General features: G+C 50.4%; 1 protein-coding gene across 1 annotated transcript in view; it reads right to left on the bottom strand.

Moving 5' to 3' along the window:
- The window catches only part of LOC136629087 (zinc finger protein 850-like), a 131,652-nt gene that overhangs the window by 23,040 nt on the left and 81,613 nt on the right, over nucleotides 1-26,999 (bottom strand). Inside the window, exons 10-11 of the mRNA XM_066605202.1 lie at nucleotides 4,162-4,226; nucleotides 3,537-3,639 (exon numbers count right to left, since the gene is read on the bottom strand). Coding sequence (XP_066461299.1) covers nucleotides 3,537-3,639; nucleotides 4,162-4,226 — 168 coding nt within the window. The remainder of the gene's footprint in view (nucleotides 1-3,536; nucleotides 3,640-4,161; nucleotides 4,227-26,999) is intronic.

Raw genomic sequence — 26,999 nt, 5'->3', positions numbered from 1 at the left:
TGATTTAGCTCCACCCCCACCCCTACTCATTGAAAATAGTGCAGGGGGCAGAGAGGAGGCAGAGAGGCGGCGGGAGCTCAGAGCACTGCTCCCAGCTCTTCCAGCCTCTACCCCCTGCAGAGAGAGATGCCGTATATCGGCCGGCTGCCGGTATATGATCGTCTGAATGCGCCCTTACAAAAATCTTAACTCCCGAAGTCGCTGTATGAGGGCTTGTTTTTTGTGAGACAAGTTATATTTTTCAATGGTGTTATTTAATGTACCATATAAGGTACTGAAAAGTGGAGTAAAATGAAAATAAAAACAACATTCCGCCATTTTTCAGTGCGTCTTGTTTCTACGGTGCAGAAACTGCAACAAAAGTGACATGATACCTTTATTCTATGGGGCTGTTGGATTACTACGATACCAAAAACTTGTGTCGTTTTTTTTTATTCTACTACTCCTTTTTTTCAGACATTTAATTTTTTAAAGTTATTTTTTGCCGCCATCTTCTGCGCGAAATAGGTTTTTTATTTTTACGTCGACGTAGTTGAGCAAGGCCTCATTTTTAGCAGGATGTCCTGTAGTTTCCGTTAGCACCAATTCAGAATACATACGGCTTTTTGATCGCTTTTTATTGCATTTTTTTCTGGGAGACAGGGTGACATTTCTTGTTTTTTTTCCCCCACACAACGTTTACCTGTGGCGTAAATAATGCGCTACAAGTCAGCAAAAATAATTTTGGTAGCTGAAGGTAAAAAAAATAGGACAGGTTAACCACCACAAGGGTAAAATCTCTAAAAAGTGTCTGGTCCTTAAGGGGTTAAGAAACCGGGCAGGAACGTGCAGGAACCCCACAGGCAGCAGCCAGGGAGTGAACAGAGGAAAGGGCTACAGAGCGTGAATGGCAGCAATGCCTGACTGTAGCCCCAGCAGCAGGTGAGCAGCGGCGGCGGGCAGTGATATGACGTTTCAGTCCCCCCAACACTACCGGTGACATCAGAGGGAGGCCGGCTGATTGGATGCAGGAAATGTCCGCATGTTTATACAATACAATACTTTGGTCATATCTCCCCAGAAGGGATTCCTAGAGGGAAGCAATGACATACATCAAACATGGCAGAGGAGAGATTATTCATTCAGATGATATCCGTTTTGGCCGACTCAAAGGCCGTACAAACATGGAAGTGGATGCGGTGGACTCGGTATTTTCTCATGATTCCGGAGATATGATTCTCCCCAATCTACACCACTAACATGACCCACAATCTTAGGGTGCTTTTACATGGGACGACCTGTCGGGGGCAGATGCCGGACTAGTCATCCCAATGATGATCGTTCCTGGGTTTTTACACAAGAATGATCCGCACTAGTGAATGGAGGCGGAGCGGGTCGGGGATCATTCGCCTCTACTCACGGTAAACAGGCAGTCGTTCATAGATGAATGACTGCCTGTTCACCCGGGCCGATTGTGTTTTTATGCACACATGAACTGAAGAATGGATGATAAGAGAACGAATCACTGTTTTGTTGTTCAGTCGGGGTGTGCACTTATGGCCCTTTTACACGGGCTGACAATCGTTTAAATGACTTGAGCAGCGCTGACGTCACCAGTAAAGTCATCAGCGCTTGATCAGATCATTTACATAGGAAGACTTCAGCGCTGGATAACGGGATTCTTGTCCGCTTCTCGTTCAGTGCTTCACCTCCTATGTGATGCGCTGAGCGGGGGTGTTTACACGGCGTGAGAAGCTAGCGAACTAACGATATTTTTTAAGCGGACTGAAGAGTCAGCGTAACGTTAAACAAATAGTGAGCTAATTTTGTGCATTTGTACTGAATGATCAAAGCTCAAATTCATTCGTTTAAATAGGCCATTCCACTGTGGTATGAATCGCGGGAATCTGAATGATTCGTCAGCCCAAGTAAAATGCCCTAAGTTATTAATCCTCCATTAGTCTAAAGGCCCTTTTACACGACATGAGTGTCAGGCAAACAATGCCCCACACTCGACCCTGTGTATACTCGCTCCTGTGCAGTTACACAGGAGCGAGTAATGCTGGATCACTGACAGCGCAGCCAGCAGGGAGGCAGGCGACTGGAGGACAGTTCTCTCCCTGCTCTCCCTCGCCCCTCTCCATTCACTGTAAGCAGCGGTCAGTCAGTACTGAACAGCCGTAGTTTACAATGAATGATCTGTCGTTTGGTTTTCAACTATGCTGAAACACGAATGACTCAGTGGCTTTGCCCAGGCATTCAGTCCATGCAAGCTTTTACAAGGGACTACTACTCAAAACTCTGTAGGAGCGTGGGGTTGTGAACAACTAAAAACAATGTATGTCCCTTGTAAAAGGGCCTCTCCTGGGGTAATCAGGAGGCACGGAGTCGGGGTAGTGACAGAGAAAGTACTCAAATGTTAATGGATCACCTGCTCAAAGTCACATTCTAGAGTAGAGCGAGAAACCAATGAATATTACCGAACCCGGGAGAGAATGTGTGACTGCAGTAATATCATACTTCCATAACAGGCAGGATAAGTGACTACAAGACTATCAGCTTCCAAACACCAGAAATTAATATACAGTCTACTAGTAATTATTAATACATTATAGTACCCGTTTTTCTGGTAGAATAATGTACCACACAGCTCTGCTACATGCATATTACACGCACACACAGCTCTATCACATGCATGTCACACACACACAGCTCTATTACTCTGCTGCGTTGCTTTTGCATAAAAGCTGTAAGTTTTTTTTTGAAATTCAGATGGTGGCTGAGGTGACATCGTGGCTTGTTGCTGTATCATGTAAGCTGCATTAGCTTTATGGCAGCATTGGACCCTCTGTGGGGGCATGTTGGCACGAAAGCAATGGTTTGTTTCAACACTGGACAACGGTTGACGATAAGATGAAGGCTGGACTGGTGTTGGCGGCATTAGCACTTGAAACGACATAATATCACGTTCAGGAGTTGTGAAGAGAGCGGTGAAGGACTATGCTTCAATGTTATTGGTCAGTATGGACCGCCAGCTATGCATGTGGACATTTCTGAGGTGCCATTTACTGGAGTCTCCATACGGGTGTGCAGCTGTCACACAACCAACTACAAAAATGCCAGATAGAATATACTGTATCCATAGCAACTGAGGTAGCGGGTATCATGTGATCAGGGGGCGGTGCTAAGAGCCAGCAATAACTTTCATCACAGGTGCTGTCAGGCTCTGCATGTAACTCACACATCACACACGGAATGACGGACAACTAGTCGTGAGTAGTTTGATAGATATTAACAATTACCCGACATGAACAGCCGTTTGGGTGGTTTTTGCTCTTGGTATGGTGTTTCTAGCTGCAGCAGAGCCGACCATTGTCAGTGTCAGATATCTACTGCCACTAACAGGCTTACAGGATAACCCAGCTGGGAGGACGGGGCCCGGACTGCAGGATCTGTCATCCCCAATAATCCCACAGACCACAGAATAACCCATCTGCAGCCGCTGACTGAGGAGAATCTGTGACTCCTCTCTGCTGTATTTAGTGGTTACTACTCACCTGGGCGGTTACCTGTAGGAATCTCCTCTTTACACCGCTGATCGCCCCTCACATTTGTATCTGTAGCATTAATATTGGTCAGATTTTCATTCTGATACAAAAGCTGTGAGACAAATATTGTAAAAGTCAACAGACGGTTGGAGAAGTCGTGTGGAAGGTTTTACATGACCAGAAAGGATCATTAATCATCATGATGACCAAATATGACCTAACAGGAGTAGTTATCTGAGCCACATAGCTGCAGGTCTAAAAGCCGGATATGGATGTTAGATGGCGGGTTTATGACCACTCAGGAACCTCATACACATCTTTATCCGGCATGGCTAGACACGTTGCATGCTGTCTCAGTGGAGGAGATCAGCGTCTACCAGACACATCTGCTGTTTGTCTCGAGGGGGAAAATAAAGGAGCAGATAAATATAAATCCAACCTCTTGGCTTCTTATTCCCACCAGCAGTCTCCACCGCCAGAGAACTGGGAGAAGATCCAGACAACATGTAATGTCTCCGGTCAGCGGTAATCCTGCCATCTCCACCGGCCTCATCACACAAGTAGAAGACATCTAATAAGACTGAAGACAAGAGCTTCACAGCCTTCTACAGATCAGAGGGACATGTCCAGCTACCTGATGGTCCTGTGGAAGAAGAGGACGGGGACATCTCTCTGGTGGGCTTCTCTTACTGGATGGAACTGGAGGAAACAGACAAACACTGAAGTCAGTCTTTACATACAGATAATAAAGTCCCCGTGTATGTAGTCCCGTCTATTACCTGGTGAAGGGAGCGGCTGGCAGGTCTCCATCATGGCGTCCTTGTACAGATCCTTGTGTCCTTCTAAATAATCCCACTCCTCTATGGAGAAATAGACAGCGACATCCTGACACCTTATAGGAACCTGACAACACAATATACAGTCATTACCCAGAAGCCTCCAGTGCTGTTACTGTATAATGTCCCAGCATTCCCTGCAGCGTCACCTCTCCAGTCAGCAGCTCAATCATCATGCTGGTGAGTTCTAGAATCTTCTGTACATTGATGTCCTCATGTATCAGGGGGTGAGGTGGGGGCCCTGTGATTGGGCTCAGGGGTCTTCCCCATCCATCACACACAGGGGTCCGACAGCCATCACTAGAGGTCTTCTTCACTACGATCGGTATGTAGTCCTGTACATGCGGAGACAGTAATAAATATTACTGCAGACATTTCCAGAGTCCATCCCCTCTCCGGTGACATCATCTGCTTTTACCATGCATAAGAATGATGTAATGTGACATCATCAGAATCTCTCCCCTCTCCAGTGACATCATGTGTTATTACCATAGATGAAAATGATATATGACATCATCAGAATCTCTCACCTCTCCAGTAAGCAAGAAGATTATCTCCCGACTGAGTTTTATTACACTCTCCACTATCTTGTTTGCATCTTCCTTCATCCTTGATGGGTCAATCAGGAAAATTCTGTTGTATAGAAGATATCAAAAGATGTTCATATATTGAAAAAACCTGAAGATGAAAAAGAGCCAATGTGAGAAATATAAAACAGATCGAAACCCCAAGACAACTGAGACATTAGCCACCCTGCGCCATAATAGTATGTACCACATTACCATGCACCATAATAGTATATACCGCTCCACCATGCACCATAATAGAATGTACAACTCCACCCAGCCCCGTAATAGAATGTCCCGCTCCACCCTGCCCCGTAATAGTATGTACCGCTCCATCCTGATCCATAATAGTATGTAGCGCTCCATCCTGCCCCATAATAGTATGTACGGCTCCACCCTGCCCCATAATAGTATGTACGGCTCCAACCTGCCCCATAATAGTATGTACGGCTCCACCCTGCCCCATAATAGTATGTACGGCTCCACCCTGGCCCATAATAGTATGTACCGCTCCACCCTGCCCCATAATAGTATGTACCGCTCCATCCTGCCCCATAATAGTATATACCACTGCCCCCTGCCCCATAATAGCATGTACCACTGCCCCCTGCACCATAATAGTATGTACCACTGCCCCCTGCACCATAATAGTATGTACAACTGCCCCCTGCACCATAACAGTATGTACCACTGCCCCCTGCACCATAATAGTATGTACCACTCCCCCCTGCCCCATAATAGCATGTACCCCTCCACCCTGCCACATAATAGCATGTACCGCTCCACCCTGCCCCATAATAGTATGTACCGCTCCATCCTGCCCCATAATAGTATGTACCGCATTACCATGCGCCATAATAGTATATACCGCTCGACCATGCACCATAATAGAATGTACAACTCCACCCTGCCCCGTAATAGTATGTCCAGCTCCACCCTGCCCCGTAATAGCATGTACCGCTCCATCCTGCCCCATAATAGTATGTACTGCTCCACCCTGCCCCATAATAGTATGTATCGCTCCACCCTGCCCCATAATAGTATGTACGGCTCCACCCTGCCCCATAATAGTATGTACGGCTCCATCCTGCCCCATAATAGTATATACCTCTGCCCCCTGCCCCATAATAGTATGTACCACTGCCGCCTGCACCATAATAGTATGTACCACTGCCCCCTGCATCATAACAGTATGTACCACTGCCCCCTGCACCATAACAGTATGTACCACTCCCCCCTGCCCCATAATAGCATGTACCCCTCCACCCTGCCACATAATAGCATGTACCGCTCCACCCTGCCCCATAATAGTATGCGCCGCTCCATCCTGCCCCATAATAGTATGTACCGCATTACCATGCGCCATAATAGTATATACCGCTCGACCATGCACCATAATAGAATGTACAACTCCACCCTGCCCCGTAATAGTATGTTCAGCTCCACCCTGCCCCGTAATAGCATGTACCGCTCCATCCTGCCCCATAATAGTATGTACTGCTCAACCCTGCCCCATAATAGTATGTATCGCTCCACCCTGCCCCATAATAGTATGTACGGCTCCATCCTGCCCCATAATAGTATGTACCTCTCCATCCTGCCCCATAATAGTATGTACCTCTCCACCCTGCCCCATTATAGTATGTACGGCTCCATCCTGCCCCATAATAGTATATACCTCTGCCCCCTGCCCCATATTAGTATGTACCACTGCCCCCTGCACCATAATAGTATGTACCACTGCCCCCTGCATCATAACAGTATGTACCACTGCCCCCTGCACCATAACAGTATGTACCACTCCCCCCTGCCCCATAATAGCATGCACCCCTCCACCCTGCCCCATAATAGCATGTACCGCTCCACCCTGCCCCATAATAGCATGTACCCCTCCACCCTGCCCCATAATATATACCGCTCCACCCTGCCCCATAATAGTATGTACCACTCCATCCTGCCCCATAATAGTATGTACAGCTTCAACCTGCGCCATAATAGTATGTACCGCTCCATCCTGCCCCGTAATAGAATGTACGGCTCCACCCTGCCCCATAATAGTATGTACCACTCCATCCTTCTTCATAACAGTATGTACCACTCCCCCTGCACCATAATAGTATGTACCACTCCCCCCTGCCCCACAATAGCATGTACCCCTCCACCCTGCCCCATAAAATGTACCACTCCCCCCTGCACCATAATAGTATGTACCCCTCCACCCTGCACCATAATAGTATGTACCGCTCCACCCTGCACCATAATAGTATGTACCGCTTCACCCTTCCCCATAATAGTATGTACCACTCCATCCTTCCCCATAATAGTATGTACCACTCCCCCCTGCACCATAATAGTATGTACCACTGCCCCCTGCCCCATAATAGCATGTACCCCTCCACCCTGCCCCATAATATGTACCGCTCCACCCCTGCCCCATAATATGTACCGCTCCACCCTGCCCCATAATATGTACCCCTCCACCCTGCCCCATAATATGTACCCCTCCACCCTGCCCCATAATATGTACCCCTCCACCCTGCCCCATAATATGTACCCCTCCACCCTTCCCCATAATAGTATGTACGACTTCACCCTGCGCCATAATAGTATGTACCGCTTCACCCTGCGCCATAATAGTATGTACCACTCCAACCTGCACCATAATAGTATGTACCACTCCCCCCTGCACCATAATAGTATGTACCACTCCCCCCTGCACCATAATAGTATGTACCCCTCCACCCTGCACCATAATAGTATGTCCCCCTCCAACCTACGCCATAATAGTATGTACCGCTTCACCCTACCCCATAATAGTATGTACCGGTCCACCCTGCCCCATAATAGTATGTACCGCTTCACCCTGCCCCATAATAGTATGTACCGGTCCATCCTGCCCCATAATAGTATGTACCGGTCCATCCTGATCCATAATAGTATGTACCGCTCCACCCTGCCCCATAATAGTATGTACCGCTCCACCCTGCCCCATAATAGTATGTACGGCTCCACCCAGCCCCATAATAGTATGTACGGCTCCACCCTGCCCCATAATAGTATGTACGGCTCCACCCTGCCCCATAATAGTATATACCCCTCCACCTTGCCCCATAATAGTATGTACCACTCCACCCTGCCCCATAATAGTATGTACCACCCCTCCCTGTACCATAATAGTATGTACCGCTCCACCCTGCCCCATAATAGTATGTACGGCTCCACCCTGCCCCATAATAGTATGTACGGCTCCACCCTGCCCCATAATAGTATGTACGGCTCCACCCTGCCCCATAATAGTATGTACCGCTCCATCCTGCCCCATAATAGTATATACCACTGCCCCCTGCACCATAATAGCATGTACCCCTCCACCCTGCCCCAAAATAGCATGTACCCCTCCACCCTGCCCCATAATATGTACGGCTCCACCCTGCCCCATAATATGCACCGCTCCACCCTGCCCCATAATATGTACCGCTCCACCCCTGCCCCATAATATGTACCCCTCCACCCTGCCCCATAATATGTACCGCTTCACCCTGCCCAATAATATGTACCCCTCCACCCTGCCCCATAATATGTACCCCTCCACCCTGCCCCATAATATGTACCCCTCCACCCTGCCCATAATAGTATGTACCACTTCACCCTGCCCCATTATAGTATGTACCACTCCATCCTTCCCCATAACAGTATGTACCACTCCCCCTGCACCATAATAGTATGTACCACTCCCCCCTGCCCCACAATAGCATGTACCCCTCCACCCTGCCCCATAATAGCATGTACCCCTCCACCCTGCCCCATAATAGTATGTACCGCTTCAAACTGCGCCATAATAGTATGTACCGCTCCATCCTGCCCCGTAATAGTATGTACAGCTCCACCCTGCCCCATAATAGTATGTACCACTCCACCCTGCACCATAATAGTATGTACCACTCCCCCCTGCACCATAATAGCATGTACCCCTCCACCCTGCCCCATAATAGCATGTACCCCTCCACCCTGCCCCATAATATGTACCGCTCCACCCTGCCCCATAATATGTACCGCACCACCCTGCCCCATAATATGTACCCCTCCACCCTGCCCCATAATATGTACCCCTCCACCCTGCCCCATAATATGTACCCCTCCACCCTGCCCCATAATAGTATGTACCACTTCACCCTGCGCCATAATAGTATGTACCGCTTCACCCTGCGCCATAATAGTATGTACCACTCCAACCTGCACCATAATAGTATGTACCACTCCCCCCTGCACCATAATAGTATGTACCACTCCCCCCTGCATCATAATACTATGTACCACTCCCCCCTGCACCATAATAGTATGTACCCCTCCACCCTGCCCCATAATAGTATGTAACGGTCCACCCTGCCCCATAATAGTATGTACTGCTTCACCCTGCCCCACAATAGTATGTACCGGTCCATCCTGATCCATAATAGTATGTACCGCTCCACCCTGCCCCATAATAGTATGTACCGCTCCACCCTGCCCCATAATAGTATGTACGGCTCCACCCTGCCCCATAATAGTATGTACGGCTCCACCCTGCCCCATAATAGTATGTACGGCTCCACCCTGCCCCATAATAGTATGTACGGCTCCACCCTGCCCCATAATAGTATGTACGGCTCCACCCTGCCCCATAATAGTATGTACGGCTCCATCCTGCCCCATAATAGTATATACCACTGCCCCCTGCCCCATAATAGTATGTACCACTGCCCCCTGCACCATAATAGTATGTACCACTGCCCCCTGCACCATAACAGTATGTACCACTGCCCCCTGCACCATAATAGTATGTACCACTCCCCCGTGCCCCATAATAGCATGTACCCCTCCACCCTGCCCCATAATAGCATGTACCGCTCCACCCTGCCCCATAATAGTATGTACCGCTCCATCCTGCCCCATAATAGTATGTACCGCATTACCATGCGCCATAATAGTATATACCGCTCCACCATGCACCATAATAGAATGTACAACTCCACCCTGCCCCGTAATAGTATGTCCTGCTCCACCCTGCCCCGTAATAGTATGTACCGCTCCACCCTGCCCCATAATAGTATGTACCGCTCCACCCTGCCCCATAATATTATGTACCGCTCCACCCTGCCCCATAATAGTATGTACCGGTCCACCCTGCCCCATAATAGTATGTCCCGCTCCACCCTTCCCCATAATAGTATGTACCACTCCCCCCTGCACCATATTAGTATGTACCACTCCCCCCTGCACCATAATACTATGTACCGCTCCCCCTGCACCATAATAGTATGTACCGCTCCACCCTGCCTCATAATAGTATGTTCCGCTCCAGCCTGCCCCATGATAGTATGTACCCCTCCCCCATAATAGTATGTGTCGCTCCACGCTGCCCCATAATAGTATGTCCAGCTCCACCCTGCCCCATAATAGTATGTCCCGCTCCACCCTGCCCCATAATAGTATGTCCCGCTCCACCCTGCCCCATAATAGTATGTCCCGCTCCACCCTGCCCCATAATAGTATGTCCCGCTCCACCCTGCCCCATAATAGTATGTCCCGCTCCACCCTGCCCCATAATAGTATGTACGGCTCCACCCTGTCCCATAATAGCATGTACCCCTCCACCCTGCCCCATAATAGTATGTACCCCCCCCACCCTGCCCCATAATAGTATGTACCGCTTCAACCTGCGCCATAATAATATGTACGGATCCATCCTGCCCCGTAATAGTATGTACCACTTCATCCTTCCCCATAATAGTATGTACCTTTCCCCCCCTGCCCCATAATAGCATGTACCCCTCAACCCTGCCCCATAATAGCATGTACCCCTCCACCCTGCCCCATAATATGTACCGCTCCACCCTGCCACATAATATGTACCCCTCCACCCTGCCCCATAATAGTATGTACCCCCGCACCCTGCGCCATAATAGTATGTACCACTCCACCCTGCCCCATAATAGTATGTACCACTCCCCCCTGCACCATAATAGTATGTACCACTCCACCCTGCCCCATAATAGTATGAACCACTCCATCCTGCCCCACAATAGTAAGTACCACTCCCCCCTGCACCATAATAGTATGTACCCCTCCACCCTGCCCCATAATTGTATGTATACCCCCCCCAAACTGCCCCATAATAGTATGTACCGCTTCAACCTGCGCCATAATAGTATGTACGGCTCCACCCTGCCCTGTAATAGTATGTACGGCTCCACCCTGCCCCATAATAGTATGTACCACTCCATCCTTCCCCATAATAGTATGTACCACTCCATCCTTCCCCATAATAGTATGTACCACTCCCCCCTGCACCATAATAGTATGTACCACTGCCCCCTGCACCATAATAGCATGTACCACTCCCCCCTGCCCCATAATAGCATGTACCCCTCCCCCCTGCCCCATAATAGCATGTACCCCTCCACCCTGCCCCATAATATGTACCGCTCCACCCTGCCCCATAATATGTACCCCTCCACCCTGCCCCATAATAGTATGTACCGCTTCACCCTGCGCCATAATAGTATGTACCACTCCAACCTGCCCCATAATAGCATGTACCACTCCCCCCTGCACAATAGTATGTACCACTCCCCCCTGCACCATAATAGTATGTACCACTCCCCCCTGCACCATAATAGTATGTACCACTCCCCCCTGCACCATAATAGTATGTACCACTCCCCCCTGCACCATAATACTATGTACCACTCCCCCCTGCACCATAATAGTGTGTACCCCTCCACCCTGCAGCATAATAGCATGTACCCCTCCACCCTGCCCCATAATATATACCGCTCCACCCTGCTCCATAATAGTATGTACCACTCCATCCTGCCCCATAATAGTATGTACCGCTTCAACCTGCGCCATAATAGTATGTACCGCTCCATCCTGCCCCGTAATAGAATGTACGGCTCCACCCTGCCCCATAATAGTATGTACCACTCCATCCTTCCCCATAACAGTATGTACCACTCCCCCTGCCCCACAATAGCATGTACCCCTCCACCCTGCCCCATAAAATGTACCACTCCCCCCTGCACCATAATAGTATGTACCCCTCCACCCTGCACCATAATAGTATGTACCGCTCCACCCTGCACCATAATAGTATGTACCGCTTCACCCTTCCCCATAATAGTATGTACCACTCCCCCCTGCACCATAATAGTATGTACCACTGCCCCCTGCCCCATAATAGCATGTACCCCTCCACCCTGCCCCATAATATGTACCGCTCCACCCTGCCCCATAATATGTACCGCTCCACCCCTGCCCCATAATATGTACCGCTCCACCCTGCCCCATAATATGTACCGCTCCACCCTGCCCCATAATATGTACCCCTCCACCCTGCCCCATAATATGTACCCCTCCACCCTGCCCCATAATATGTACCCCTCCACCCTTCCCCATAATAGTATGTACCACTTCACCCTGCGCCATAATAGTATGTACCGCTTCACCCTGCGCCATAATAGTATGTACCACTCCAACCTGCACCATAATAGTATGTACCACTCCCCCCTGCACCATAATAGTATGTACCACTCCCCCCTGCACCATAATAGTATGTACCCCTCCACCCTGCACCATAATATTATGTCCCCCTCCAACCTGCGCCATAATAGTATGTACCGCTTCACCCTACCCCATAATAGTATGTACCGGTCCACCCTGCCCCATAATAGTATGTACCGCTTCACCCTGCCCCATAATAGTATGTACCGGTCCATCCTGCCCCATAATAGTATGTACCGGTCCATCCTGATCCATAATAGTATGTACCGCTCCACCCTGCCCCATAATAGTATGTACCGCTCCACCCTGCCCCATAATAGTATGTACGGCTCCACCCAGCCCCATAATAGTATGTACGGCTCCACCCTGCCCCATAATAGTATGTACGGCTCCACCCTGCCCCATAATAGTATGTACGGCTCCACCCTGCCCCATAATAGTATGTACGGCTCCACCCTGCCCCATAATAGTATGTACCGCTCCATCCTGCCCCATAGTAGTATATACCACTGCCCCCTGCACCATAATAGCATGTACCCCTCCACCATGCCCCAAAATAGCATGTACCCCTCCACCCTGCCCCATAATATGTACCGCTCCACCCTGCCCCATAATATGCACCGCTCCACCCTGCCCCATAATATGTACCGTTCCACCCCTGCCCCATAATATGTACCCCGCCACCCTGCCCCATAATATGTACCGCTTCACCCTGCCCCATAATATGTACCCCTCCACCCTGCCTCATAATATGTACCCCTCCACCCTGCCCCATAATATGTACCCCTCCACCCTGCCCCATAATAGTATGTACCACTTCACCCTGCCCCATAATAGTATGTACCACTCCATCCTTCCCCATAACAGTATGTACCACTCCCCCTGCACCATAATAGTATGTACCACTCCCCCCTGCCCCACAATAGCATGTACCCCTCCACCCTGCCCCATAATAGCATGTACCCCTCCACCCTGCCCCATAATAGTATGTACCGCTTCAAACTGCGCCATAATAGTATGTACCGCTCCACCCTGCCCCATAATAGTATGTACCACTCCACCCTGCACCATAATAGTATGTACCACTCCACCCTGCACCATAATAGTATGTACCACTCCCCCCTGCCCCATAATAGCATGTACCCCTCCACCCTGCCCCATAATATGTACCGCTCCACCCTGCCCCATAATATGTACCGCACCACCCTGCCCCATAATATGTACCCCTCCACCCTGCCCCATAATATGTACCCCTCCACCCTGCCCCATAATATGTACCCCTCCACCCTGCCCCATAATATGTACCCCTCCACCCTTCCCCATAATAGTATGTACCACTTCACCCTGCGCCATAATAGTATGTACCGCTTCACCCTGCGCCATAATAGTATGTACCACTCCAACCTGCACCATAATAGTATGTACCCCTCCACCCTGCCCCATAATATGTACCCCTCCACCCTGCCCCATAATAGTATGTACCACTTCACCCTGCGCCATAATAGTATGTACCGCTTCACCCTGCGCCATAATAGTATGTACCACTCCAACCTGCACCATAATAGTATGTACCACTCCCCCCTGCACCATAATAGTATGTACCACTCCCCCCTGCACCATAATACTATGTACCACTCCCCCTTGCACCATAATAGTATGTACCCCTCCACCCTGCCCCATAATAGTATGTAACGGTCCACCCTGCCCCATAATAGTATGTACTGCTTCACCCTGCCCCACAATAGTATGTACCGGTCCATCCTGATCCATAATAGTATGTACCGCTCCACCCTGCCCCATAATAGTATGTACCGCTCCACCCTGCCCCATAATAGTATGTACGGTTCCACCCAGCCCCATAATAGTATGTACGGCTCCACCCTGCCCCATAATAGTATGTACGGCTCCACCCTGCCCCATAATAGTATGTACCGCTTCAAACTGCGCCATAATAGTATGTACCGCTCCATCCTGCCCCGTAATAGTATGTACGGCTCCACCCTGCCCCATAATAGTATGTACCCCTCCACCCTGCACCATAATAGTATGTACCACTCCACCCTGCACCATAATAGTATGTACCACTCCCCCCTGCTCCATATTAGCATGTACCCCTCCACCCTGCCCCATAATAGCATGTACCCCTCCACCCTGCCCCATAATATGTACCCCTCCACCCTGCCCCATAATATGTACCCCTCCACCCTGCCCCATAATATGTACCCCTCCACCCTTCCCCATAATAGTATGTACCACTTCACCCTGCGCCATAATAGTATGTACCACTCCAACCTGCACCATAATAGTATGTACCCCTCCACCCTGCCCCATAATATGTACCCCTCCACCCTGCCCCATAATAGTATGTACCACTTCACCCTGCGCCATAATAGTATGTACCGCTTCACCCTGCGCCATAATAGTATGTACCACTCCAACCTGCACCATAATAGTATGTACCACTCCCCCCTGCACCATAATAGTATGTACCACTCCCCCCTGCACCATAATACTATGTACCACTCACCCGTGCACCATAATAGTATGTACCCCTCCACCCTGCCCCATAATAGTATGTAACGGTCCACCCTGCCCCATAATAGTATGTACTGCTTCACCCTGCCCCACAATAGTATGTACCGGTCCATCCTGATCCATAATAGTATGTACCGCTCCACCCTGCCCCATAATAGTATGTACCGCTCCACCCTGCCCCATAATAGTATGTACGGCTCCACCCAGCCCCATAATAGTATGTACGGCTCCACCCTGCACCATAATAGTATGTACGGCTCCACCCTGCCCCATAATAGTATGTACAGCTCCACCCTGCCCCATAATTGTATGTACGGCTCCACCCTGCCCCATAATAGTATGTATGGCTCCACCCTGCCCCATAATAGTATGTACGGCTCCATCCTGCCCCATAATAGTATATACCACTGCCCCCTGCCCCATAATAGTATGTACCACTGCCCCATGCACCATAATAGTATGTACCACTGCCCCCTGCACCATAACAGTATGTACCACTGCCCCCTGCACCATAATAGTATGTACCACTCCCCCCTTCCCCATAATAGCATGTACCCCTCCACCCTGCCACATAATAGCATGTACCGCTCCACCCTGCCCCATAATAGTATGTACGGCTCCACCCTGCCCCATAATAGTATGTACCCCTCCACCCTGCCCCATAATAGTATGTACCGCATTACCATGCGCCATAATAGTATATACCGCTCCACCATGCACCATAATAGAATGTACAACTCCACCCTGCCCCGTAATAGTATGTCCTGCTCCACCCTGCCCCGTAATAGTATGTACCGCTCCACCCTGCCCCATAATAGTATGTACCGCTCCACCCTGCCCCATAATAGTATGTACCGCTCCACCCTGCCCCATAATAGTATGTACCGGTCCACCCTGCCCCATAATAGTATGTCCCGCTCCACCCTTCCCCATAATAGTATGTACCACTCCCCCCTGCACCATAATAGTATGTACCACTCCCCCCTGCACCATAATACTATGTACCACTCCCCCCTGCACCATAATAGTATGTACCGCTCCACCCTGCCCCATAATAGTATGTTCCGCTCCAGCCTGCCCCATGATAGTATGTACCCCTCCCCCATAATAGTATGTTCCGCTCCACCCTGCCCCATAATAGTATGTCCAGCTCCACCCTGCCCCATAATAGTATATCCCGCTCCACCCTGCCCCATAATAGTATGTCCCGCTCCACCCTGCCCCATAATAGTATGTCCGGCTCCACCCTGCCCCATAATAGTATGTACGGCTCCACCCTGTCCCATAATAGCATGTACCCCTCCACCCTGCCCCATAATAGTATGTACCCCCCCACCCTGCCCCATAATAGTATGTATCGCTTCAACCTGCGCCATAATAATATGTACGGATCCATCCTGCCCCGTAATAGTATGTACCACTTCATCCTTCCCCATAATAGTATGTACCTTTCCCCCCCTGCCCCATAATAGCATGTACCCCTCCACCCTGCCCCATAATAGCATGTACCCCTCCACCCTGCCCCATAATATGTACCGCTCCACCCTGCCACATAATATGTACCCCTCCACCCTGCCCCATAATAGTATGTACCCCCGCACCCTGCGCCATAATAGTATGTACCACTCCACCCTGCCCCATAATAGTATGTACCACTCCCCCCTGCACCATAATAGTATGTACCACTCCACCCTGCCCCATAATAGTATGAACCACTCCATCCTGCCCCACAATAGTAAGTACCACTCCCCCCTGCACCATAATAGTATGTACCCCTCCACCCTGCCCCATAATAGTATGTCCCCCCCCCCCCCCAAACTGCCCCATAATAGTATGTACCGCTTCAACCTGCGCCATAATAGTATGTACGGCTCCACCCTGCCGCGTAATAGTATGTACGGCTCCACCCTGCCCCATAATAGTATGTACCACTCCCCCCTGCACCATAATAGTATGTACCACTGCCCCCTGCACCATAATAGCATGTACCACTCCCCCCTGCCCCATAATAGCATGTACCCCTCCCCCCTGCCCCATAATAGCATGTACCCCTTCACCCTGCCCCATAATATGTACCCCTCCACCCTGCCCCATAATATGTACCCCTCCACCCTGCCCCATAATAGTATGTACAGCTTCACCCTGCGCCATAATAGTATGTACCACTCCAACCTGCCCCATAATAGTATGTACCACTCCCCCCTGCACAATAGTATGTACCACTCCCCCCTGCACCATAATAGTATGTACCACTCCCCCCTGCACCATAATAGTATGTACCACTCCCCCCTGCACCATAATACTATGTACCACTCCCCCCTGCACCATAATAGTATGTACCCCTCCACCCTGCAGCATAATAGTATGTACCCCTCCACCCTGCACCATAATAGTATGTACCGCTTCACCCTGCCCCATAATAGTATGTACCGGTCCACCCTGCCCCATAATAGTATGTACCGCTTCACCCTGCCCCATAATAGTATGTACCGGTCCATCCTGATCCATAATAGTATGTACCGCTCCACCCTGCCCATAATAGTATGTACCGCTCCACCCTGCCCCATAATAGTATGTACCGCTCCACCCTGCCCCATAATAGTATGTACGGCTCCACCCAGCCCCATAATAGTATGTACGGCTCCACCCTGTCCCATAATAGTATGTACGGCTCCACCCTGCCCCATAATAGTATGTACCGCTCCACCCTGCCCATAATAGTATGTACCGCTCCACCCTGCCCCATAATAGTATGTACCGCTCCACCCTGCCCCATAATAGTATGTACGGCTCCACCCAGCCCCATAATAGTATGTACGGCTCCACCCTGCCCCATAATAGTATGTACGGCTCCACCCTGCCCCATAATAGTATGTACCGCTCCATCCTGCCCCATAATAGTATGTACGGCTCCACCCTGCCCCATAATAGTATGTACGGCTCCACCCTGCCCCATAATAGTATGTACGGCTCCACCCTGCCTCATAATAGTATGTACGGCTCCACCCTGCCCCATAATAGTATGTACCGCTCCATCCTGCCCCATAATATGTACCGATCCACCCTGCCCCATAATATGCACCGCTCCACCCTGCCCCATAATATGTACCGCTCCACCCTGCCCCATAATATGTACCGCTCCACCCTGCCCCATAATATGTACCGCTCCACCCTACCCCATAATATGTACCCCTCCACCCTGCCCCATAATAGTATTTACCACTTCACCCTGCGCCATAATAGTATGTACCGCTTCACCCTGCGCCATAATAGTATGTACCGCTTCAACCTGCACCATAATAGTATGTACCACTCCCCCCTGCACCATAATAGTATGTACCACTCCCCCCTGCACCATAATACTATGTACCACTCCCACCTGCACCATAATAGTATGTACCCCTCCACCCTGCCCCATAATAGTATGTACCGCTTCACCCTGCCCCATAATAGTATGTACCACTCCATCCTTCCCCATAACAGTATGTACCACTCCCCCTGCACCATAATAGTATGTACCACTCCCCCCTGCCCCACAATAGCATGTACCCCCCACCCTGCCCCATAATAGCATGTACCGCTTCAAACTGCGCCATAATAGTATGTACCGCTCCATCCTGCCCCGTAATAGTATGTACGGCTCCACCCTGCCCCATAATAGTATGTACCACTCCACCCTGCACCATAATAGTATGTACCACTCCCCCCTGCTCCATAATAGCATGTACCCCTCCACCCTGCCCCATAATAGCATGTACCCCTCCACCCTGCCCCATAATATGTACCGCTCCACCCTGCCCCATAATATGTACCGCTCCACCCTGCCCCATAATATGTACCCCTCCACCCTGCCCCATAATATGTACCCCTCCACCCTGCCCCATAATATGTACCCCTCCACCCTGCCCCATAATAGCATGTACCCCTCCACCCTGCCCCATAATATGTACCCCTCCACCCTGCCCCATAATATGTACCCCTCCACCCTGCCCCATAATAGTATGTACAGCTTCACCCTGCGCCATAATAGTATGTACCACTCCAACCTGCCCCATAATAGTATGTACCACTCCCCCCTGCACAATAGTATGTACCACTCCCCCCTGCACCATAATAGTATGTACCACTCCCCCCTGCACCATAATAGTATGTACCACTCCCCCCTGCACCATAATACTATGTACCACTCCCCCCTGCACCATAATAGTATGTACCCCTCCACCCTGCAGCATAATAGTATGTACCCCTCCACCCTGCACCATAATAGTATGTACCGCTTCACCCTGCCCCATAATAGTATGTACCGGTCCACCCTGCCCCATAATAGTATGTACCGCTTCACCCTGCCCCATAATAGTATGTACCGGTCCATCCTGATCCATAATAGTATGTACCGCTCCACCCTGCCCATAATAGTATGTACCGCTCCACCCTGCCCCATAATAGTATGTACCGCTCCACCCTGCCCCATAATAGTATGTACGGCTCCACCCAGCCCCATAATAGTATGTACGGCTCCACCCTGCCCCATAATAGTATGTACGGCTCCACCCTGCCCCATAATAGTATGTACCGCTCCATCCTGCCCCATAATAGTATGTACGGCTCCACCCTGCCCCATAATAGTATGTACGGCTCCACCCTGCCCCATAATAGTATGTACGGCTCCACCCTGCCTCATAATAGTATGTACGGCTCCACCCTGCCCCATAATAGTATGTACCGCTCCATCCTGCCCCATAATATGTACCGCTCCACCCTGCCCCATAATATGCACCGCTCCACCCTGCCCCATAATATGTACCGCTCCACCCCTGCCCCATAATATGTACCGCTCCACCCTGCCCCATAATATGTACCGCTCCACCCTGCCCCATAATATGTACCGCTCCACCCTACCCCATAATATGTACCCCTCCACCCTGCCCCATAATAGTATTTACCACTTCACCCTGCGCCATAATAGTATGTACCGCTTCACCCTGCGCCATAATAGTATGTACCGCTTCAACCTGCACCATAATAGTATGTACCACTCCCCCCTGCACCATAATAGTATGTACCACTCCCCCCTGCACCATAATACTATGTACCACTCCCACCTGCACCATAATAGTATGTACCCCTCCACCCTGCCCCATAATAGTATGTACCGGTCCACCCTGCCCCATAATAGTATGTACCGCTTCACCCTGCCCCATAATAGTATGTACCGCTTCACCCTGCCCCATAATAGTATGTACCACTCCATCCTTCCCCATAACAGTATGTACCACTCCCCCTGCACCATAATAGTATGTACCACTCCCCCCTGCCCCACAATAGCATGTACCCCTCCACCCTGCCCCATAATAGCATGTACCCCTCCACCCTGCCCCATAATAGTATGTACCGCTTCAAACTGCGCCATAATAGTATGTACCCCTCCACCCTGCACCATAATAGTATGTACCACTCCACCCTGCACCATAATAGTATATCCGGCTCCACCCTGCCCCATAATAGTATGTCCCGCTCCACCCTGCCCCATAATAGTATGTCCCGCTCCACCCTGCCCCATAATAGTATGTCCCGCACCACCCTGCCCCATAATAGTATGTCCCGCACCACCCTGCCCCATAATAGTATGTCCCGCTCCACCCTGCCCCATAATAGTATGTCCCGCTCCACCCTGCCCCATAATAGTATGTCCCGCTCCACCCTGCCCCATAATAGTATGTCCCGCTCCACCCTGCCCCATAATTGTATGTACTGCTCCACCCTGCCCCGTAATAGTATGTACCGCTCCACCCTGCCCCATAATAGTATATACCGCTCCACCCTGCCCCATAATAGTATGTATCGCTCCACCCTGCCCCATAATAGTATGTACTGCTCCACCCTGCCCCATAATAGTATGTACTGCTCCACCCTGCCCCATAATAGTATGTACGGCTCCACCCTGCCCCATAATAGTATGTACCACACCATCCTTCCCCATAATAGTATGTACCACTCCATCCTTCCCCATAATAGTATGTTCCACTCCCCCCTGCACCATAATAGTATGTACCACTGCCCCCTGCACCATAATAGCATGTACCACTCCCCCCTGCACCATAATAGCATGTACCCCTCCCCCCTGCACCATAATAGTATGTACCACTCCCCCCTGCACCATAATAGTATGTACCATTCCCCCCTGCACCATAATAGTATGTACCGCTCCACCCTGCCCCATAATAGTATATACCGCTCCACCCTGCACCATAATAGTATGTACCGCTCCACCCTGCACCATAATAGTATGTAGCGCTCCACCCTGCCCCATAATAGTATGTACCGCTCCACCCTGCACCATAATAGTATGTAGCGCTCCACCCTGCACCATAATAGTATGTACCACTCCACCCTGCACCATAATTGTATATACCGCTCCACCCTGCACCATAACAGTATGTACCGGTCCACCCTGCCCCATAATAGTATGTACCCCTCCACCCTGCACCATAATAGTATGTACCGCTCCACCCTGCACCATAATAGTATGTACCGCTCCACCCTGCCCCATAATAGTATGTACCACTCCATCCTGCCCCAGAATAGCATGTACCACTCCCCCCTGCACCATAATAGTATGTACCCCTCCATCCTGCCCCATAATAGTATGTACCGCTTCAACCTGCGCCATAATAGTATGTACCGCTCCATCATGCCCCGTAATAGAATGTACGGCTCCACCCTGCCCCTTAATAGTATGTACCACTCCATCCTTCCCCATAATAGTATGTACCACTCCCCTTGCACCATAATAGTATGTACCACTCCCCCCTGCCCCATAATAGCATGTACCCCTCCACCCTGCCCCATAATAGCATGTACCCCTCCACCCTGCCCCATAATAGTATGTACCGCTTCAACCTGCGCCATAATACTATGTACCGCTCCCTCCTGCCCCGTAATAGTATGTACGGCTCCACCCTGCCCCATAATAGTATGTACCACTCCCCCCTGCACCATAATAGTATGTACCACTCCCCCCTGCACCATAATAGCATGTACCCCTCCACCCTGCCCCATAATAGCATGTACCCCTCCAGCCTGCCCCATATGTACCGCTCCACCCTGCCCATAATATGTACCGCTCCACCCTGCCCCATAATATGTACCGCTCCACCCCTGCCCCATAATATGTACCGCTCCACCCTGCCCCATAATATGTACCCCTCCACCCTGCCCCATAATATGTACCCCTCCACCCTTCCCCATAATAGTATGTACCGCTTCACCCTGCGCCCTAATAGTATGTACCACTCCAACCTGCACCAAAATACTATGTACCACTCCCCCCTGCACCATAATACTATGTACCAGTCCCCACTGCACCATAATAGTATGTACCCCTCCACCCTGCACCATAATAGTATGTACCCCTCCATCCTGCACCATAATAGTATGTACCGCTTCACCCTGCCCCATAATAGTATGTACCGGTCCACCCTGCCCCATAATAGTATGTACAGCTTCACCCTGCCCCATAATAGTATGTACCGGTCCATCCTGATCCATAATAGTATGTACCGCTCCACCCTGCCCCATAATAGTATGTACGGCTCCACCCTGCCCCATAATAGTATGTACGGCTCCACCCTGCCCCATAATAGTATGTACCGCTCCACCCTGCCCCATAATATGCACCGCACCACCCTGCCCCATAATATGTACCGCTCCACCCCTGCCCCATAATATGTACCGCTCCACCCTGCCCCATAATATGTACCGCTCCACCCTGCCCCATAATATGTACCGCTCCACCCTGCCCCATAATATGTACCCCTCCACCCTGCCCCATAATAGTATGTACCACTTCACCCTGCGCCATAATAGTATGTACCGCTTCAACCTGCGCCATAATAGTATGTACCACTCCCCCCTGCACCATAATAGTATGTACCACTCCCCCCTGCACCATAATACTATGTACCACTCCCCCCTGCACCATAATAGTATGTACCCCTCCACCCTGCCCCATAATAATATGTACCGGTCCACCCTGCCCCATAATAGTATGTACCGCTTCACCCTGCCCCATAATAGTATGTACCGGTCCACCCTGCCCCGTAATAGTATGTACCGCTTCACCCTGCCCCATAATAGTATATACGGCTCCACCCTGCCCCATAATAGTATGTACGGCTCCACCCTGCCCCATAATAGTATGTACGGCTCCACCCTGCCCCATAATAGTATGTACGGCTCCACCCTGCCCCATAATAGTATGTACGGCTCCACCCTGCCCCATAATAGTATGTCCCGCTCCACCCTGCCCCATAATAGTATGTACCGCTCCACCCTGCCCCATAATAGTATATACGGCTCCACCCAGCCCCGTAATAGTATGTACCGCTCCACCCTGCCCCATAATAGTATATACGGCTCCACCCTGCCCCATAATAGTATGTACCGCTCCACCCTGCCCCATAATAGTATGTACGGCTCCACCCTGCCCCATAATAGTATGTACGGCTCCACGCTGCCCCATAATAGTATGTACCGCTCCATCCTGCCCCATAATAGTATATACCACTCCCCCTGCACCATAATAGTATGTACCACTGCCCCCTGCACCATAACAGTATGTACCACTGCCCCCTGCACCATAATAGTATGTACTGCTCCACCCTGCCACATAATAGCATGTACCCCTCCACCCTGCCACATAATAGCATGTACAGCTCCACCCTGCCCCATAATAGTATGTACGGCTCCATCCTGCCCCATAATAGTATGTACCGCATTACCCTGCGCCATAATAGTATATACCGCTCCACCCTGCCCCATAATAGTATGTACCGCTCCACCCTGCCCCATAATAGTATGTACGGCTCCACCCTGCGCCATAATAGTATGTACGGCTCCACCCTGCGCCATAATAGTATGTACCACTCCACCCTGCGCCATAATAGTATGTACGGCTCCACCCTGCCCCATACTAGTATGTACCGCTCCACCCTGCGCCATAATAGTATGTACCGCTCCACCCTGCCACATAATAGCATGTAACCCTCCACCCTGCCACATAATAGTATGTACCACTCCACCCTGCCCCATAATAGTATGTACCGCTCCACCCTGCGCCATAATAGCATGTACCACTCCACCCTGCCCCATAATAGTATGTACCGCTCCACCCTGCGCCATAATAGTATGTACAACTCCACCCTGCGCCATAATAGTATGTACAGCTCCACCCTGCCACATAATAGCATGTAACCCTCCACCCTGCCACATAATAGTATGTACCGCTCCACCCTGCGCCATAATAGTATATACCGCTCCACCATACACCATAATAGAATGTACAACTCCACCTTGCCCCGTAATAGTATGTCCGGCTCCACCCTGCCCCGTAATAGTATGTACGGCTCCACCCTGCCCGATAATAGTATGTACGGCTCCACCCTGCACCATAATAGTATGTACGGCTCCACCCTGCCCCATAATAGTATGTACGGCTCCATCCTGCCCCATAATAGTATATACCTCTGCCCCCTGCCCCATAATAGCATGTACCACTGCCCCCTGCACCATAATAGTACGTACCACTGCCCCCTGCACCATAACAGTATGTACCACTTATACTGGGGAATAAAAGAAGAATTTCCTGACTAAAAGATATCCAGTGTGCTGGTCCTCCTTTTGAAACTTTCCTGCTTAGTATGTACCACTTCATCCTTCCCCATAATAGTACCATTCCCCCCTGCCCCATAATAGCATGTACCCCTCCACCCTGCCCCATAATAGCATGTACCCCTCCACCCTGCCCCATAATATGTACCGCTCCACCCTGTCACATAATATGTACACCTCCACCCTGCCCCATAATAGTATGTACCACTCCACCCTGCCCCATAATAGTATGTACCACTCCCCCCTGTACCATAATAGTATGTACCACTCCACCCTGCCCCATAATAGTATGTACCACTCCGCCCTGCACCATAATAGTATGTACCACTCCACCCTGTCCCATAATAGTATGTACCGCTCCACCCTGCCCCATAATAGTATGTACCACTCCCCCCTGTACCATAATAGTATGTACCACTCCACCCTGCCCCATAATAGTATGTACCACTCCACCCTGCACCATAATAGTATGTACCACTCCACCCTGCCCCATAATAGTATGTACCACTCCCCCCTGCACCATAATAGTATGTACCCCTCCACCCTGCCCCATAATAGTAAGTACCCACCCCCCTACACTGCCCCATAATAGTATGTACCGCTTCCACCTGCGCCATAATAGTATGTACGGCTCCACCCTGCCCCGTAATAGTATGTACGGCTCCACCCTGCCCCATAATAGTATGTACCACTCCATCCTTCCCCATAATAGTATGTACCACTCCATCCTTCCCCATAATTGTATGTACCACTCCCCCCTGTACCATAATAGTATGTACCACTGCCCCCTGCACTATAATAGCATGTACCCCTCCCCCCTGCCCCATAATAGCATGTACCCCTCCCCCTTGCCCCATAATAGCATGTACCCCTCCCCCCTGCCCCATAATAGCATGTACCCCTCCCCCCTGCCCCATAATAGCATGTACCCCTCCACCCTGCCCCATAATAGTATGTACCCCTCCATCCTGCCCCATAATAGTATGTACCCCCGCACCCTGCCCCATAATAGTATGTACCCCCGCACCCTGCCCCATAATAGTATGTACCGCTTCACCCTGCGCCATAATAGTATGTACCACTCCAACCTGCCCCATAAGAGTATGTACCACTCCCCCCTGCACCATAATAGTATGTACCACTCCCCCCTGCACCATAATAGTATGTACCACTCCCCCCTCCACCATAATAGTATGTACCGCTCCACCCTGCACCATAATAGTATGTACCGCTCCACCCTGCCCCATAATAGTATGTAGCGCTCCACCCTGCCCCATAATAGTATGTACCCCTCCACCCTGCACCATAATAGTATGTACCGCTCCACCTTGCCCCATAATAGTATGTCCCGCTCCACCCTGCCCCATAATAGTATATACCGCTCCACCATACACCATAATAGAATGTACAACTCCACCTTGCCCCGTAATAGTATGTCCGGCTCCACCCTGCCCCGTAATAGTATGTACGGCTCCACCCTGCCCGATAATAGTATGTACGGCTCCACCCTGCACCATAATAGTATGTACGGCTCCACCCTGCCCCATAATAGTATGTACGGCTCCATCCTGCCCCATAATAGTATATACCTCTGCCCCCTGCCCCATAATAGCATGTACCACTGCCCCCTGCACCATAATAGTATGTACCACTGCCCCCTGCACCATAACAGTATGTACCACTGCCCCCTGCACCATAATAGTACCACTGCCCCTGCACCATAACAGTATGTACCACTCCCCCCTGCCCCATAATAGCATGTACCCCTCCACCCTGCCCCATAATAGCATGTACGGCTCCACCCTGCCCCATAATGGCATGCACCCCTCCACCCTGCCCCATAATAGCATGTACCCCTCCACCCTGCCCCATAATAGTATGTACCACTCCATCCTGCCCCAGAATAGTATGTACCACTCCCCCCTGCACCATAATAGTATGTACCCCTCCATCCTGCCCCATAATAGTATGTACCGCTTCAACCTGCGCCATAATACTATGTACCGCTCCATCCTGCCCCGTAATAGAATGTACGGCTCCACCCTGCCCCTTAATAGTATGTACCACTCCATCCTTCCCCATAATAGTATGTACCACTCCCCCTGCCTCATAATAGCATGTACCCCTCCACCCTGCCTCATAATAGTATGTACAGCTTCAACCTGCGCCATAATAGTATGTACCGCTCCATCCTGCCCCGTAATAGTATGTACCGCTCCACCCTGCACCATAATAGTATGTCGCGCTCCACCCTGCCCCATAATAGTATGTCCCGCTCCACCCTGCCCCATAATAGTATATACCTCTGCCCCCTGCCCCATAAT

Source organism: Eleutherodactylus coqui, chromosome 5, assembly GCF_035609145.1.
Source record: "Eleutherodactylus coqui strain aEleCoq1 chromosome 5, aEleCoq1.hap1, whole genome shotgun sequence".
Classification (NCBI taxonomy): domain Eukaryota; kingdom Metazoa; phylum Chordata; class Amphibia; order Anura; family Eleutherodactylidae; genus Eleutherodactylus; species Eleutherodactylus coqui.
This window is presented reverse-complemented; position numbering and strand designations above follow the sequence as displayed.